This window comes from Patagioenas fasciata, chromosome 13 (assembly GCF_037038585.1).
Source record: "Patagioenas fasciata isolate bPatFas1 chromosome 13, bPatFas1.hap1, whole genome shotgun sequence".
Taxonomy (NCBI): Eukaryota; Metazoa; Chordata; class Aves; order Columbiformes; family Columbidae; genus Patagioenas; species Patagioenas fasciata.
In genome coordinates this window covers 5,161,676-5,179,116 of record NC_092532.1, presented here as the reverse complement: position 1 = coordinate 5,179,116, position 17,441 = coordinate 5,161,676, and the positions used below count along the sequence as shown (strand labels likewise).

The window sequence follows — 17,441 nt, the reverse complement described above, 5'->3', positions numbered from 1 at the left end:
GGGCCGCGCCCGCCTTTTCGTCACCGCGTTCCGGCTGCGGGGCGGGCTCCGCGACACCGGCGCGGCCTAACCCGGGCGGGCCGGCCCGCCGCCGCCATGGGCAAGAAACACAAGAAGCATAAGTCGGACAAGCACCCCTACGAGGGTGGGTGGCTGGGTGGCGGGAGGCCGCAAAGCGGGCCCGGGCCCTCGGTACCGCCTCTGCCCCCCACAGCGCGGCAGCGCGGCCCGGCCCGCCCGCCGGTTTGAAAGTTGGGGGTGAAGCAGAGGCCGTAAGGGGTACGGTCAGGGCTCGGCCCGGCGGCTGTGTGGGGAGACGCGGAATCAGCGCGGAAGAAACTTCTTTGCTGTGAGGTGCCAGAGCCTGGACAGGCTGCCCAGAGCGGGTGTGGAGGCTCCTGGAGACATTAAACCCGCCTGGGGTCCTGTGTGATCTGCTCTGGTGCCGCTGCGTTAGGGGCTCTCCAGTGATCCCTCCAACCTCATCCTGGCTGGGATTCTGTGGGAAAATGAGCTGGGGGTCAGTGACAGGCCTGGGAGAGGGGTGAGAGTGTCTGTGCTCTGCCGTACTCACATTTTTTCCCTGCTGTTTTAAGAATACGTAGAAAAGCCGCTGAAGCTGGTGCTGAAAGTCGGGGGAAGTGAAGTTGCCGAACTCTCCACTGGAAACGCGGGACTCGATTCAAGCCTGTATGAAGACAAATCCGAACATGAAAAACACAAGGACAGAAAAAGGAAAAAGAGGAAGAAAGGAGAAAAACAGGTTCCAGGGGAAGAAAAGGAGAAAAGAAAGAGAAGAGTTAAGGTACAAATTCATGCTAGTGCATTTTAGCAAAAAAAATGCTTGACTTTCTCTAGTCTTCATGTCAAAAGGTGAGCAGTTATGACCATAACTTGGATCCTTAAATTGGAATACACTTGAATTCAGTATTTAGTTTTACCAATTCCTCTTACCATGGTACTTTTATTAGAAAAAGATAAGTGAAGTCATCTGAAGCTTGTCTTCTCTCAAAAAATACTGGCGAGTATAAGAGCACAGAAAACTATAAAGGGGTTAAAAATTCTGTCTAAATAAATCCATTTATATAGAACAGAATTAAGACTTTACAAGTTCTTAGTTAAAAAGCAAAAAAATGTATTTTCCTCTTGGGGTTCTTGATGTGATAAGTAATTATAACACATTTCTTTGAAACATTATGGGTGCCTCTAATTTTGAATTTCCTATTTCTTACTCATTTTTCTAAAACTTTCAAAAATCATCTGAGAGGCTTCACTGTAGACAATTCTCTGTGCAGAGAGTAGTGCAGAATCATTCCTGTCATGCTGTAAGTGGCTCCTGTCACTCTTCTTTTAAAAACAAGTTCTGTGATACACTGCATTATATATCTGGATTACTTTATTGTCCAGCAGATGGAGACAGTACCTGAAGAATACAAGACTTAAAAAATTCTTTTTTTAAACTATGTTGTTTTGAAAAAGCCAGAGAGCATTACGTACAGTAATAATGCTGGTTTTGTAAGTTCTGAAAGAGTATATTTCTCTTTCTAGGAAGATAAAAGGAAACGAGATCGAGACCATGCAGACAGCGAGGGAGAAGAAGAAATGAAGTGTCAGACCCCCATCAGATTGGAATTGCCACCGGAGAAACCATTGACGAGTACCTTAGCGAAACAGGAAGGTAGGAATAAAAAATAAATTTATTTTGCTAATACCAGGTTTATTTGACTCATATTTTTCTTTGTTTCTATAGCAAGTGACTTGACTTTTTTGCCATCTTAGCATTTTTCCCCATCTCATACAAAAAACTGAAATTATGTTACTCTACCTTTCCAGAATGGTACCTGTGTCAGAGGGAGCAGCATGTCAATTAAGAACAATAAGGAAATTAGATCCCCTATGTATTTTCTGGTTTTACCACCGTATTCTTTTTATTTTTCATCAATTCTCAAGCTGCATCATTTTTGTTTAGTTGATTTCTAGTATCTTGAAAGTTTGGTACCTCTTGGAGTCAGTTCTGTTTGACACCCTTTCTCCCCCCACTTCTTTTTGATCTAGAGGTGGAGCAGACACCGCTTCAGGAAGCTCTGAATCAACTCATGAGACAGCTGCAGAGGTAAATGTCAGTGCTACAGGCTTTCAGAGCTGTGGAGTGAAAGTAACACATATGGAGGGAACGGGCATAGGAAAAGCTGGGTGAAAATATCATTGCTAAGTACATTGCTAATGGGACTATTATAAGAATTTAAGTATTAGTGTAAGAATGGAAACTTCTAACTTCTCCTCAGCTTAGGCTTCCTGCAAACACCTCCAGTTTCAAGTTTAAAGTACTTTTAAAAAACTTTCAAAAATAGGACCATTTTCCCATAATGTAATGCTTTCTTTATAAGAACTGTTTTTCAGAGAGGCACAAGAGTTTGGAATGAACTTGCAAAAACTTCTTTTACCTTGAGCTCTCCCATTTTTAGCATTCTTTACTATAAAAAGGAAGTACATGCTTGAAAACTTCAACCATATTCTCTTACTGTCTTATTAACCAAATGTCTGTTGATTAAAACAATCAGATTTGCTGAATTTGTAGGGCTTTCGAGTAGTCAGTGGTTTAAGGTATTTTTTCTTGACTTGAAGTATTAAGAAAGTTTATGTACCTTGTACAAGAGCGGCTGAAGGGTCTTTACCTGTCTCACCCAGTGGAGCTTGCAACTTTGTGAGTTTTCCGTTAACCTTAAGTTTTCAATATCTTGATGTCAGTTTGAAGAAACTACCAACCATCAAAAAGTGCATGTGTGTGTTTTGGCTCCCTTTGCAGTCATACAGAAAGAAAAGCTGCTTGAAAAGCTTTGGAATCCTGCCTCCCAGTTGGAAGCTGTGGTGCAGGTATTGCAGAATACCTGCACTGTGTGCTTCTGCGCTCTTCTGCAGCAACTTGAAGTAGAAATCCATAAATCATAAGTAAGCCTCAGGAAAAAGGCCTGAAACGCCAAGAGTTTCTCCATTGCATATAGTAAAAGCGAGGAACAGATCAACATTGGTGTAGGTGGCCAGTCTGGAGCTGCAGAGTTTGGTAAAAAGCAAAACAATGAGTCTGGAGGAGAGATTCTCACCAGCCTGATTCTAAGGAGAAAATACCAACCAACTGTATTTCATTTTAATGCTATTAGAAGCACCCAGGAGCATAAGTGTATGTCAGAGATCACTGAAAGTCATGGGAAATTGTAACATAAACTATTAACATTACATAACTGAAAGATTCACGTAATCATAAATACACACATTCTGTCACAACTTTCAGCAACAAACTTTCCCTTCTGTTAATTTCAGAGTCAGCAATGAATGACAAGTATACATTCTTATGTAATTTGTTCCCTTTATTTTTCAGTGACCCAATCATTATAGAACAACTTTTCAAAAAGCCAAAACTTGGTAAAAGAGTGTTGGGTTTTTTTAATCTTGGGAACACAGGCAGTTATCAGAATTTAGAACTAACTTCAAAAATACATTTGTAGCACTTTTTCTGTTCTATGGGTTTGCATCTTTTCAACCTTCAAAAGTGAAAGATTCTGCTGACACAAGCCATTTCTAGCTTTATGTTTTTTATTCCTTTTCAACTTAATCCTTTCCTTTCTATTTGATTCCAAGCTCAATATGTTCTTTGTTATAAGTTGAAACATAAAAACCCTGTCTTTTCATTTCTTAACAGAAAAGATCCAAGTTCTTTCTTTTCATTTCCTGTGACTGACTTTATTGCCCCTGGCTACTCCATGATCATTAAAAACCCGATGGATTTTAGTACCATGAAAGAGAAGATCAAGAACAATGGGTACCAGTCCATAGAAGAACTGAAGGTAATTCTGTTACTTTTATTTTGACTACAAAGACATGTTCTGCTCAGTTGACTTGAACTCTAATTTATGAGAATATGAAGATGCCAAGAGAACCAGTACATCTGCCTGAATAAATGTTTCTTGTTGAATTTTTGTGAGCAAATAAGTTCTGGAAGTGAAAGAGAAAACACTCATGCTTTGTACACGTGCGTCTCAAGATGACGTGGATGGTTTCAGGTTTTATGCAAGATTAAACAGACTCTGTCAGTTTGTCGTTCAGGATGTCATTGTAGATCTCTACTTAAGACTGAAAACGTAGCATTTCTGTAAGAAGACAGCTCTTTTTTTGACTATATTGCCTCTCAAAAATCATGGAGTCTGGTGAATTACTGGCTTTGCCTGTTACTACTTGATGCTGTGCCTCCTGTCATCGCCATGCTAGCCAGGCTTTGCTAGTCAGGTAGGTGTGAAGGCAACATGAGCTCAGTCCTGCTGGCAGCAACCGCTGCTGAAGTTTGGGGGATTCAAGGGCCTGTTTTGACGGCCCCTAAAACTTTTGAAAAGTGTGGGGACTTGTTTTCTTCAGCAGAAATATCCTCTAGTTCTTTACTGGGCTAGATGAGGACCCAAGAAGTGGGATTTGTAGTTAGCAGTTGAACATAGGCAGAGGTTTGTTAATAGTGTTGGTTGTATTTGCTTGCACATTCTTCTTCAGAAGAATATGCCCTGTTGTTTCAGCTGTTTCTGGTTAGTTTTTCATTTTAACTTTTTGTCTTTGTAAATAGCTGAGAATGTGATAGAACATACCTAAGTATAGAGGCTCTGCAGTGAGTATAGAACTGAACTTCAAACAAGCGTCCATTTCTTCATTTTAACTGAAGCTTTGGTATATTCCTTAAAATAGTTTAACTTTGAATTGCAACTTCTCTAATTTTAGCTTTATTGTCTTTTTTACGTATTTTCACTCTGTTTTTCTTTTAATGACTGCTGATTGGTCAGAGAAGTAGCTAATTTTACCTACTAGGACTTCCATTAAAACTTTAAAAACTACAATCAATACTGAAGTCTTAAGAACACTTTCAAGATGTTTATTGGGGTGTTGGTTTTGAGACTTGAATCTAATTTACCTATTTCTGTTTAAATGTTTAATTAGATTTCTTAAATTCATTAATTAAAAATGTTCTTTGAAGTTCTTTTTCCCTAAAGGTCAAGATGCTGCATTTGCAACAAGGATTTTAATACAGTATACTATAAAATTTTAACTTTCATTCCAAAATTATTAATGTCTGTACAGGATAACTTCAAACTGATGTGTACTAATGCAATGATTTATAACAAACCAGACACCATTTACTACAAAGCTGCAAAAAAACTGCTGCACTCAGGGATGAAGATACTCAGCCAGGTAATAGAAAATACAAACGAAAATACCAAAATATGCTTCTTCCTTCTGTTGTGACTTCTCTTTCATTCCACTTTTCTTACAGGCATCTCATGAAAATTAATAAAAAACTCGCTTAATATCTGTCAAATGCTTGCACGCTAGAATTTAAATAGCGCATTTTTTGAGGCTCATGCTTTAGTGCTGATACCAGATCAGTTATTGAAGAAATATTTGTATTTAATATTTCATTTTTTTAAACTATCTTTATACTTAACTATTATAAGAAAGAACTGAAGTCATCCTCTGTGAGTAGGTTAGGAAAAGATTCATCCAAGTAGCAAATAAAAGGATCCTGGTGTTGTTTTAGGAGAGAATTCAGAGCCTGAAACAAAGTATAGAATTCATGGCTGACCTGCAGAAGACCAGGAAGCAGAAGGACAAGACGGAACTGCAGCAAACTGGAGACGATGACAATGGTCCTGGGAGAGACAAAGGCGAACCTGTGGATGGTGACACCAGAGCGTCCAGGACACCTAGCAAAGACCAGAAAAAGTGAAGTATTCTCTCAATAACAGTTACAGGGTACACCCTTTAAATGCTGCTGAAACAAGGTGACTTTTAGGGACCAGTGCGTGGGGGTTTCTCTCTTACTGGCCCTGCAAATACACTAAGACTTCTTCAGTTCTAGAATCTTTTATGATACCATCATGTTTTTAATGTAGGTAACCCTGTACTGCTCACCAACTCCATCCCTTCAATTATTTTCTCTTCTAATATCTGTTTCACATAAGTAGTATTGTTTTGGAGAAAGCTTGCAAACACAACTTTTTAAACATTTTGGTACAAATAACTGTGTAGCACATTTCAAGTGCTTTTTATCGTTTTTGCACAATAGTTGTATTTGAAACATGCCAATGAATAGGTAAAGAACTTCGTGAAATATCTCTTAATATCTTGAAATACCTCTTTCAATAGTCTGAAATGCTAGCAAATTTATTTTCACAGACTTGAAATTACAGATACCAAAATTCAGATTATCAAATCTATTTTACTAAAAACATCCTTGTTGGCTTTGTGGAAGCGATAACATAAAATCTGGCAACATGCTAATCTAGGATATTAACATGGCTGAAGTAGGCTGAACACGGAGACCTCTACGGTTACTAACTTAAAAAAACACTCATATAAGTCTTTGTCACATGTTTTCCCCAGCCATATTCAATGTAGTCATATTATTTTTGGTAGTTGTTTTATCTACAAAAGCAGTTTGCATAGTTGGCAAAAACAAGTCCACTGTATTCTTTCATGCTATTTAGCCAATTGGTGTCTGTTTAGACAAGTAATTAGGTTGTGTGTTTTATTCACAGGAAGGACAAAGATCTATTCGAAGACAAATTACGAAACAATAGCTTGGAAAGGGAACAAGAGCAAATTGATCGGATTGTTAGAGAATCTGGAGGAAAATTAACAAGACGACTTGCAAATAGCCAGGTAAATCTTTGCGTATTTGGTAACTCATAAAGCAGGCTTATGTAGGACCTTACATCAGCTGAAACTCAGGGTTTGCTTTTACTGCGTTTTAGACAACTGATCATCTGTGTAACATTGTAAGGTTAGAAAAAAAGCATGTCAGTTCAGTGCACGCTGAATTTCTTCAGCAGAGCAAGTTCAGCTTAGACTTGCAGATATTTTAGGTAAGTAGTAGATAAGGATGAATAGTAGGAACCTCAAGAAAATATCTCAAACCTGACCTGCAAAAAACCCTGTAGTTGTGAAACAGCCACATGTCTGACCAAAGGTCAGTGATGTTACAAAAGAAGAAAGCCACTTTGGTAACATTGAGTCCATTTCATTTTCTACATGAATTACGTATTTTATCTCCTAGCCTCTGCAGAAACATTAATATTTATCGTAATTTCTTAGTAAAGCTGTCTAGTGAAAATAAAAAAGAGCAGTACTCGCTTCTGAACCACACCTTTACAAATTGCTTTCTGGTTCCTACAGATAGGCCAATTTCATTAGATGTTTTTATTCGCTTAAGGAGCATAAAATTAAAATAGTCTGATCTTATTTCAGTGTGAGTTTGAAAGAAGAAAACCAGATGGTACAACAACTCTAGGCCTTTTGAATCCAGTTGACCTCACTGCAGGAGGTAAGTTGGCACAATTTAGGTAACAAGCCCCTTTCACCTACATGGTCTGCTGCTCCTTTGCTGGGCAGAGCAGCACATGCTGGCCAAGACCTGAATACTTCTTCCCAGCCTGATAAAGATCTGGATTTTAAAAGCTGCAGCTGAGGGGGCAGGTAGATGGGGACCAGCTGTGGCTGTTGTTAGGAGCAGCTGGAGGGAGCTCTGGCAGGCTGGTCCCTGTACAGAGCACGGACCCAGAAGGTCACACATGTTCCAGAATTGGCCACTGGGAACTGTCTGGGTCCCGAGTCACTTTGTCACGTTATAGAATCATAGATGTCAGTGCCACAGGCTACAAGAGCGCAGGAGCTTGACTGTTTAACTACCAGCTTGTTACACAGCTGAACTGACCAGGGCTCCATCGACAGAAACCAAACTGAAGACTTGTCTTCTCCCTTCCCCCTGCTTGTCAGCAAGAATAGCGCGTGGTCTTTCATGTTAAGAATCAGATCCTCTTCAGTGATGCAGCCTCTGTTAGGGAGGGACAGGAAGGAGAAAGACTGATAGTGAAAGCTTAACATTTAGGTTAAATCTTCAATACTTAACTACTATTGCCACTTGGTCTGGATTCATGTTTAAGACTAACCACAGGCTTTAGTATATTATGAAGCACACACTCTCAGAGCTGAAGTTTCTGGCTACAAGTATGAAATTAGTTTGGAATCTTCCTGTGTCAACTATACGCCTTCATTATTTTTCTATTTTGATATATCTTACTGTAGAACCAGGTTACTGCCCTGTAAAGCTGGGTATGACCGCAGGAAGACTTCAGTCGGGAGTTAATACCTTACAAGGGTTCAAAGAAGATAAAAGAAACAAAGTTACTCCAGGCAAGTAATAATATTGTAATTTTTTGTAAGATATAAATCCTCCTTATATAAACAAAAAAATGTTGATTTTATTGCTAGCACACAAATAGTTTGGAACGAAGGGGGTTTTTTTGGTGATAAAATACATTATTGCATGTATCTATCACACAACTCCACAGTACATCACAAAGTCTAGCTTAATGTACACGTACAAAACGGGAGGCGTGTTTAATAAAATGTTGAGAAGAGGAACTATCCCAATTAGATAAAGGTTTTTCTGGCTTTAAAAGAGCGTAGTGGCGAGGCTGAGAACCTGTTACTGGCACCAGACTGAATTTTCATATTGCGTGGGGCACGCGGGATTGTTAATAAAACATTCATGAATAAAAATGCATTTGAAGTAGATGTTGCTAAAAGATGTTACGGTGTGAACAGATGGTATTCTGTGAAAGTTTGTGTTCACCATAAGAAATATGTTCCTAAAAGTTTCTTTTTGGGGATTGTCTTACAAGCCCTACTCATTTTTATCTGATAACACACATATCAGAGGTAATAATCAGTACTGTTGTTATTTATTAGTGACATACTTGAATTACGGACCCTATAGTTCCTATGCTCCGACGTATGATTCTACATTTGCCAACATAAGCAAAGAAGATTCTGATTTGATCTACTCCACGTATGGGGAAGACTCTAATCCAGGATCTTTCAGGTAACCAAACAAGGGGGTGTGTGTCACAGCTGTCCTGTACAGCAGCAGTTACATCATGTCACTACTGTCTTCACACCTTAACCACATTTGGCTGGTTTGTTTTAAGAAACAAATACTTTAATAAGAGAATTTGCCTGTGAAGTGAATACTGCTTGATTTTCCTATTATTTACTACAGCAAAAATAATTCTCATTGTTTTTATTATTCCGAATCATAAAAATTTCAGCGTTGAAGCCCTTTTGTTTTATGAGAAACTCAAAAATAGAATATGCAGTGGTATAAATTCATACGAAACGTGAGAACACGTAAGTACAGTGCAGATGTGAAGTGTCTGTGCCAGTTGCTGTCCCTTGGATGCAGCTGCCTGAGGCGCTTTACTGCCTGTAGTCCTTTGGTTCTTGTTAGGAATGTGGCTGGGTTCCTCAGCTACAAAAGGCACTGATAATTAAACCATTTAGATAAATTCTGTGCTACTTGTTGTGTTTTCTGTGCTGTACATATTTGATTTGACTTTACACAACTTTTTTCCTTTGAATGTTTGATATGAAAGTAATCACCTTACCTGTCTTTTGGTATTTTAGTATTCATGACTTTCTGATGAAATCGCAAGATTACCCTTTCTTAATGGCTGACAGTTTGCTTGACGTTCTGACTAAAGGAGGACATTCTAGAGCTCTCAGAGAACTAGAAACGGTAAGACGGGATTTGTGTCCTGTCTAGTCTTGGTTTTGGCACATGAGATGTAAAGCTAAAGAAAGATGATGCTGAGCCTAGTGATGGGCTCCCTTTAATTATTTGAAAGTGAAGAGTCACCTTTTTCTCCAGTGGATGGAGTTTCTGGGGAGGGATTATACTGACTTGTTAATTAGTGTAACATGAAAATTAACAAAATATTATAGAGACAGAGTGACACATTCCTTCTCTGCCTGCTCTCCCACTTGTATTAGCACTAGTGCCTTATCAACAAGCAGTTGTTTAGAAATGAGGTGATCACGGATGAGCTTGTTTCCATGAAAAGTTTATCATGTTCCTGCAGCCACTGCTTAGTTCAGAGGAATTAGTAACCCAGTTTCCCATTGACTTGGTGCAGTGTTTAAAACTCAACTACGTGCTGTGTGAAAATACTAAACAGCTACTCCTCAGATTGTGGGATTTCAGGACCGCTATACGCCAAACGTGACTGGAATCCAACGGGCTGATCCAATCTTAACTGACAATCCAAGAATCAGTTGAGAATCTCCACAGGACAGTTCCTGTTAACTTAAGTCATGATTTGAGTTTCTCATTGATGTAAACTATTGAAATAGATCATAACCTTTTACTAATGGGTCAAATATTAGCCAAATTAGTATTAGAACTAGTTGATGGATCAAAGCTCAGCCTTTAGCCCCAGCTTGAACCTTTGCTTAGCGTTACTGGGTCAGCTCTTTTCTGGTACCAATAGTGACACTGACTTACAGGGTTCAACCACCACTGTTGCAAATATTAAGAGAAATACACTTACATTGAGACGCAGAATAACATTTCAGCCTCTAATAATTATCCTTTCTGCCCCAGTAACTAATCTCTGATGTGACATCCCTGGGGAAAAGCACGTGGGCTTTGCAAAGAGCAATAAAAGTGTGCTGTAAAAATGTATGAAACACTAATATCCTAAGAAAGCCCTCTAAAAATAGCCGCTTTGTGACTTGGTTTACAGAGAAAGGTCATTACGACATTGTATATTTACCTCACTTTCAAAATACTGCATTTTGTAAAGTCTCACTTTGAACTTCAAGATGAATTTTAATGTCTTCTTGAAAAACCCTTCCTCTGTGCAGCCACTGGAGGAGACTGAAGGCCCACAGGAAAGAAGCGAGGCAATCAAAGATGTAAAGGTAATTCCTTTCTGTACCGATAACTACAACCAGCCTGTCTAACCCCCGCCTAGAAAACTGCCCACAACTGTCAGGCCTGTGCAGCTACACTAAAATTGGACAAGCTGTAAATACGCTGTGGGACGGGGACCCAGCTCCTTTGTAGGCATTTGGAGAGTGAGAATCTCCACAAAGTCTTACACAGGACTATAGATCAAGAGAACTAGAAGAAAATGCTGTGTATTTTTGTTTGTGGTTGATTGTTTGTGTGGTTTTGTTTGTGCGTTAGATCTTCTGGTTGTTTTATTCCCATCTTAATCTGATTTGATCTAACATTAACTTCTACTAGAAGTGTAAAGTATCGCACAATACATGGCTGTCACAGAGAAGTTCTCTGAAATGCCTTGTGCCCCTGTGGGCACACGATACAGCTCTAAAATCATTGCACCCAGAGCTTGTTACAGCTCCAGGGAAAGGGCTGCTCCCCAAAGCCTTCACCTGCCACCGGTACCCAGACTGCTCTTGAATTTTGGCCTCAAATCTTAGATACACTTTGGTTTAGGTGAGCTCAGGGAATTCCTTCTTTATTTTCCTAATTGGGATGCTGGTCTTAAGTTACTACAGGTAGTTTGTGCCTGCCCCCCATGCTATTGGCAGGTGCGATTTGCCATTTGAGTCTGAAATACAACAGTAACCTGAGGAACTGTAGGAAAGTAGAAGTTTCACAGCGTGTCTTTTCAGCTCTCTACATGTTCACTTTTTTGTAGAGCAGACTAATCTTAACTGTGTTCTCATTTTCCCCCAAACAGTTTTGTTGTTTCAAAGCTAATCTAAACATTACGTAAATTATTACCTGCTGGTTCTTGGTTTATTTAGATGATGGAAATGGATCTTGCTGCCAGGCTGGACTCTGCGAACAACGACCGGCTCACGGCACTGAAAGCAGTCACGAACTTCGGCATGCCCGTAGAGGAGTTCGATTCGGAGGGTGAGTTTTCTTGGCCCTTGCATTTCCGATACGTCTAACTGCCTCAATTTCTCAATCCATTCAGCCTCACCGTATTTTATATCATAAAGTAAGTAAATATACCCTCTTACCAGTTAGGACTTTCTTCTCTTCGTTTAACAGAGGCTGAAATCTTCCAGAGAAAACTTGATGAAACAACAAAGCTGCTGAGAGAACTCCAGGATGCTCAGAATGAACGACTCAGTACAAAACCACCCCCTAATATGATTTGTCTCCTGGGTCCGTCTTACAGAGAGATGCACTTGGGTAAATACACTCTTTTCTGATCGTTCTTGCAGAATTGATCAGTCCCAGCTGGTATCAAGATGAATGTTTAAGAATTATACTGAAGAATATGTGCCCTGTTAGGCCTAGAAGATTGATTTTGTCTGTAAAGCCAGATGAAAGTTTTGAACACTAATTACATGTATTTCCTCCTCATTAATAAATTTCCCTAGAACTGATAGGGAGTTTACTCTGCCATGGCACAAACAGCCAAACGCCTCAAACTCCATCATATTTACAGTGTCTTTGAGCAGGAGTTGCTAAGTATTACTGTAAGGCTAAGCTTTGTTCCAGGTTTGATCCAGTTATCGCTCTATTTTATTATACCAATTAATACTCACTAACTAACTTGTGCAATATCAACCACAGCATATACAGCATATAAATACAGCCGCTTCTCTTTTCTAGCGGAGAGAGTCACCAATAACCTGAAAGAACTCGCGCAACAAGTGACTCCAGGTGATATCGTCAGCACGTACGGAATCCGGAAAGCCATGGGCATCTCGGTTCCTCTGCCAGAGGCGGAAGACAGCTGGGTAGATCTCACAGAGGGTGAGTGCACTACTACAGGTGGTAGCATCCGTTCTGCTCTAACAAAACCACACCTGCAGATCGTTAGACCGGCTGTGGTGGAACTTGCTTCCAACTTTCAGTTCTTCTGTCCTTTTTCAAATTCTGCTTCTACTGGAAAGTTGCCGTGCTTGGTCCCCATCCAAAATCAATCTTTTGGCTGTGTGGAACTTTGCTCCAGCTACACGAAGCACTTCTTTTTCCATTCATCTTGGAGCATTGCCAGATTGTAAAGCTTGGCGGGCTATCCAATTTTAGTTTTTCCATTTAGCATGAAGTTAGAAGAGTTAAAACCCCTCGCTTGCTACAATGAGGATGTGATGCTTCCTTCTTTGCCACATTGTGGCTGGGCACATCCTCTGCTTCCTGGGGCCAGCAGCACTTAAGCTGAGCTCGTCTCTGCTGGATTCAGGAGTCCGGTCCGTGCAAAATCCTCAGTGCCAGCCCCAAACATCCGCTCGCGGCACTGTGAACACACACCCAGGCTTTGTGCTTGTCCCCAGTTTTTAAGGCAGGTAAGAATTTCCTTTGAAGAATTGTAATTCACACAACAAATTTACTGTGTGGTTAGTAAAAAGTTTCAGTTGAGATTTTGTTTACTGGAACATCAGGAACTCACTTATCGAGGGAACTACTCAAGGAATTTCCATTTCACCATTCTTGAGTGATTTCTTTTCCACAGCAGGCACAAGTGAGGCTGCACAACAACCAGCGGAGCCCTCCCGGAACACACAGCTCACGCAGGCCCAGCTTGTTTAGGCTTGTTCTATTCTCTTTCCCTTTTGTCATTGAAAAGTTACGCTAACAGGCCTGTACCTGCTGTAAACTTGCAGAGCTTCAAGAACCGCAGAAGCCCGTCGCCATCCCCGACGCAGAGTGCGGCCCCGTCACCGTCTGAAGCGTCAGCCCCGTTTGCAGCCATTTGTTTGACGAACGTCCTTCAGGTGCATTCACCGGCCATGTGTATATTGTGTGTTAAAACTACTTTTGTTTATTAAATTTTGGAACCGACGACATTTGAAATGGAATGGTTTGTATGAAGAGTTACTTCTGTTACATAAATGCACTAAATTATTATTTTTGCATTCCTTATTATTTTAAAGCAGCTTTGCAGCATTTACGTTTTCCTGGGTTGTTAAGTGTCTGAAAAAGTCCAAGTGTAAGTGAAAATGTGCCTAATATATGGTGCTGGGACTCAACCAAACGTTTCTAAAAGCAATGTATAGACTCTGTACCTGAATTTGGTTGGGGCAAAAATCATTAGTATCTGGACACGTAAGTTTCCATTTTTAAAATTCCTGTGAAACTATTACAATCATGAGGAAGAGAAATAAACTTTTTAAATAAAACTGACGGAGCCTGATGCATTAACAAAAGAGCGGTTTTGTGGATGAATCTCTTAGGGAAACAAGGCCTACGGCTCATCGCATTCTAAAACTCGAGGGCAAGATTAGAAACGTAACCATAAGGTGAGACTGACACTCACTGCCAGTAAAAAGATCCTGTTATACAGTCCAGTGAACTCAGGCCCAGGTTCTACCACAGGTGTCCCACAGCAGATTGAAACGTTGCTCATTTTACCCCACGGTTCCAGGGTGACCTCGGGCTCCCCAGGAACAACGTGCAGCGTTTCGGCTCCATCGTGCGCGGGGGGACTGAAACAAAGCGGTAACGTAAAGGCAAAGCCTCAGCGTGAATTCCACCCACTACCCCCGCTAACGGCCAACATCCTTCCGCTCCCTCCCCTCCACAACCAGCTGTGCAAGTATTCATTTAATTCATGTTAAGCTTTCACAGTTCTTAGAATTAATTCCAGAAAGGTTAAACTGTCAGCCTATATTTTTTTCCAGTGGTTCCAGATTTGTTCTCAGTGAAGTCACCACTAGGTTCACATTCTAGGTAAAATATTACTCCAGGGAATGATTTTTCCCATTAATATTTAAGCCATTTTCGTGCTACAAGAGAAGATGCACAACAACTCTGCCACCCAAACCATTCCTGACTCGCTCTAGAGCGTCTCACTTCCCACCATTGACCCTCACAGAGTGCAGCAGGTGGCCACACAACACTGAGTGTTGAAATGACTCTTTAGCTGTTGAACTCAAGTGTGTCTCTCTATGTATTTTCCACTTGTTTTTAAAAACAAACCAAAGAGCTCAGCACTGGGGACCAACACACATGCTCCTGAGCTCCACCAGCCCTGTGATAAGAGTTTACAAGGAAAAACAACCTCGTCGACAGTACAGGGGTATCAGAAATGCGCCTCCTTTTCGTGAGAATCTTCATGACAATAACTGCAAAGCCAAACAAGCTTCAGGAAGTTTTTTATTTAATGGTAAAAACAAAAGTTTGTTCTTTAAAACAGATTGCTAATTCAAGACATGGTTAGCTCTTCAAATTAAATACAGTGCCACTTTCTCGGTTTAAGAAAACAATAATGCTGTAAGGAAGGTTTTTCTAACAAGGTTATTTTGAATTTCACAGTTCACTCTCGAAAGGATTGCTGAGAGCAATCGTTTCAATACAGTTGCTTCTTAAACTGAACCTTTTCTGTGGTTTAACATAGCTTTTGTATTATACCGTTCCAGTTCTGAGGAGAAATCAGGAAGCATCCTCAGCTCCCACCCCTTGTTCATGGCCCAGCGGAACCGCCACGAACCGCGGCTGCGGCCCCGAGAGCCGCGGCTGGACACGAGGGCACGTCAAAGAGACGCCCGAGCGAGTTCCCAACCTGACGGGCCGCATCATGTAAACAAAAGCGTTTCAAAGTGCTGTTCCAGACAGCGGTTTCGTTCACAGCTCACTCGCATCGGCATTCGACTGGTTCTGTGAACAGAAACAGCTCAGAGCCGGCTCTGGCTCCAGGCTCCTTCCGACTAGAGTTGCTTCAGCTAACGTACGTCCGAGGCCGCTGAAAGGAGCACGGTCCTTATAAAACAATAAATAAATACCTCTAAACAAATGCTTGCTGAGCATCTGTTTACTACAAATATACAACATATGAGAGTAGCAAAAGCTTTTTGAAAGTCTATTCTACTACAACACTGACCTCACACTGATAAGTAGGAAACTCCCTTCTGCAGCAGAGCCCACGCGCAGCCGCCAGCCCCACTGGGAGGTTCCCAACGCCCACACACCCAGGTTTGACCTACCGGGCTGACAAAGGCCACAGGCACAGTTTTAATCCACAGCTGGACAATATTTAGGTTTGTTCCTGTCTTGGAACATAGTCACTTCAGCTGCTAGAGAAATTACACAGTAATTAGAAAGTGGCAGTGATGCGTGGGGCTGCTTGGGAAACACTGTGCCCTGCGGTTTAGTACTAAACCCGGGGGTATCAGTAAACGCTGCTTTGTAGAACAAGGGCTTAACGAAACATGCTGGACTCTCCAGTCGCTGCTGTTCAGCCTCACGACACGTGTGTCGGGGATCCATCCTTGGTTAATACTCATAACTGGGCACAAGACGTTACCCTTACAAAACACGATCATCCTCACCAACAGAAAACAGACTAAGGGATTGCAGTGAGTAGAAAAATGCTAATTTACAAATTAGCAGAAGCCATTAACAGCTTCAAAACTTTACAAATTAAAACTAACTTAGAGCAAGTCGATTTCCATGATCATCTCACTAATGCTCTACACATACGCTCAATACTGAGGCTCTGCTGAAACCACTCCATTATGAAGATGTTTCTCCATCCATCCTTTTTGGAACCTTCCAAGCCAGTTCGCTCCATAAACCGCATTGCCTTTAAAAGGTATAATACATAACCCAGCCCGGGGCTGGGCACAGAGACACACAGAAACAAACCAAAGCCCACCTCAGGCGCGGTTCTGTTCACACAGCGTTGCCCACTGTCTCTAATACTATCTGATCAGTTCTTCAGTTTCCAAACAATTTTCATTGTTGTTTTTCCTCCCTCAGGGCCCTCAGAACGCCGGCACCCGCAGAGTTCCTGAGCAGCACGCAGGACAAACCGCAGCTGCTCAGGGCTCCTCAAGATTGGTTTTCTTTAAACTTAAAGCCAGGCTTATAAAAACAAAGGGCACTTTACAAAACGTGCACACAGGTACTAGCGACAGAGGCACAGAAATACAAGGGAGAACACCTCATACAATGTAAACACCCAACTAGAGGGAAGTTAAGACAATAAAACAGTGATCCGATACTGTGCAATTGTTTCCAGGGGAGCTCAGCGGAGCCGTGGAACATTGAACGGGTGTGGAGCTCTGCATGGACGGCGCTCCTGCAGCTGAGGCTCCCACAGTGCAGCTAAGGGAAGGAACTAATGGAAAATGCTTCGCGGCAGTTCCAGGTAAATCCTCCAATTATTTCAGCAAAAGGTAGGTTTTTTTACCCGAGGGGTGATTACATGTCTTCTGGGAACTTTCCAGAACTTCTTTCCAAACAAAAGTCATTCTCTTGAGATGCAGAATAAGAATAGTATATATTTGGTTTTCGAATACTGTCCTTCACATAAGGAGGGAAATTCTAAGTCTTCACAGAAGGGAGGCAGTTCTATGTCTATGTGATCAAGCTCGTCGCAGCCTCAGTTGAGGCCCATGCCTTGGGATTTGGCCGTCTCGGTGCACACAAAGTACGTCCTCAGCTCTCCCTTGCCTTTGACATTGATGAGTCCCCTGCATTCACACGAGTATCCCAGCTCCTGGAGTATATTACTCGTTTCTTCCGTGACCTTTGTGCAAAAAGAATTAGAAAAACTCTTATGAAATTCTCCTGATTATTCACATTTTTAAAAAACCCACAACCAACTAGAAATTATTTCTGAGACGCCGGCCGGCTG

General features: G+C 41.2%; 2 protein-coding genes across 12 annotated transcripts in view; one reads left to right on the top strand and one right to left on the bottom strand.

Moving 5' to 3' along the window:
* The first annotated feature begins 8 nt into the window (after positions 1-8).
* On the top strand, positions 9-15,596 carry BRD7 (bromodomain containing 7). 3 transcript variants are annotated; one of them, XM_065848008.2, is made up of 18 exons: positions 9-145; positions 597-805; positions 1,549-1,678; positions 2,056-2,113; positions 3,698-3,842; positions 5,116-5,226; positions 5,573-5,757; positions 6,573-6,696; positions 7,282-7,357; positions 8,119-8,226; positions 8,785-8,917; positions 9,499-9,610; positions 10,738-10,794; positions 11,650-11,761; positions 11,903-12,046; positions 12,473-12,616; positions 13,468-13,578; positions 15,223-15,596. In XM_065848008.2, the coding sequence occupies exons 1-17, from the start codon at positions 97-99 to the stop codon at positions 13,530-13,532; spliced, it is 1,962 nt and encodes a 653-aa protein (XP_065704080.1). In that variant the 5' UTR covers positions 9-96; the 3' UTR covers positions 13,533-13,578; positions 15,223-15,596. The 3 variants fall into 3 exon arrangements, with proteins under 3 accessions (XP_065704080.1, XP_065704081.1, XP_065704079.1); XM_065848007.2 differs by lacking the exon at positions 15,223-15,596 and having other exon boundaries at positions 82-145; positions 13,468-13,983; XM_065848009.2 differs by lacking the exons at positions 5,116-5,226; positions 15,223-15,596 and having other exon boundaries at positions 13,468-13,983.
* ADCY7 (adenylate cyclase 7) overlaps positions 14,947-17,441 on the bottom strand; it is a 59,714-nt gene continuing 57,219 nt past the window's right edge. For all 9 annotated transcript variants that reach the window (XM_071814440.1, XM_071814441.1, XM_071814439.1 and 6 more), the window contains one exon: positions 14,947-17,333. In XM_071814440.1, the coding sequence (XP_071670541.1) occupies positions 17,187-17,333 (147 nt within the window). In that variant the 3' untranslated portion in view covers positions 14,947-17,186. The remainder of the gene's footprint in view (positions 17,334-17,441) is intronic.

What these genes read in the sequence shown, in the direction of transcription:
- BRD7 (XM_065848008.2), top strand. Translation starts at nt 97, where the DNA reads ATGGGCAAGAAACACAAGAAGCATAAGTCGGACAAGCACCCCTACGAG. An exon ending in AGTCCATAGAAGAACTGAAG is followed by an intron (nt 3,843 to 5,115) that starts GTAATTCTGTTA and finishes ATGTCTGTACAG; the next exon opens with GATAACTTCAAACTGATGTG. An exon ending in CTCTCAGAGAACTAGAAACG is followed by an intron (nt 9,611 to 10,737) that starts GTAAGACGGGAT and finishes TCCTCTGTGCAG; the next exon opens with CCACTGGAGGAGACTGAAGG.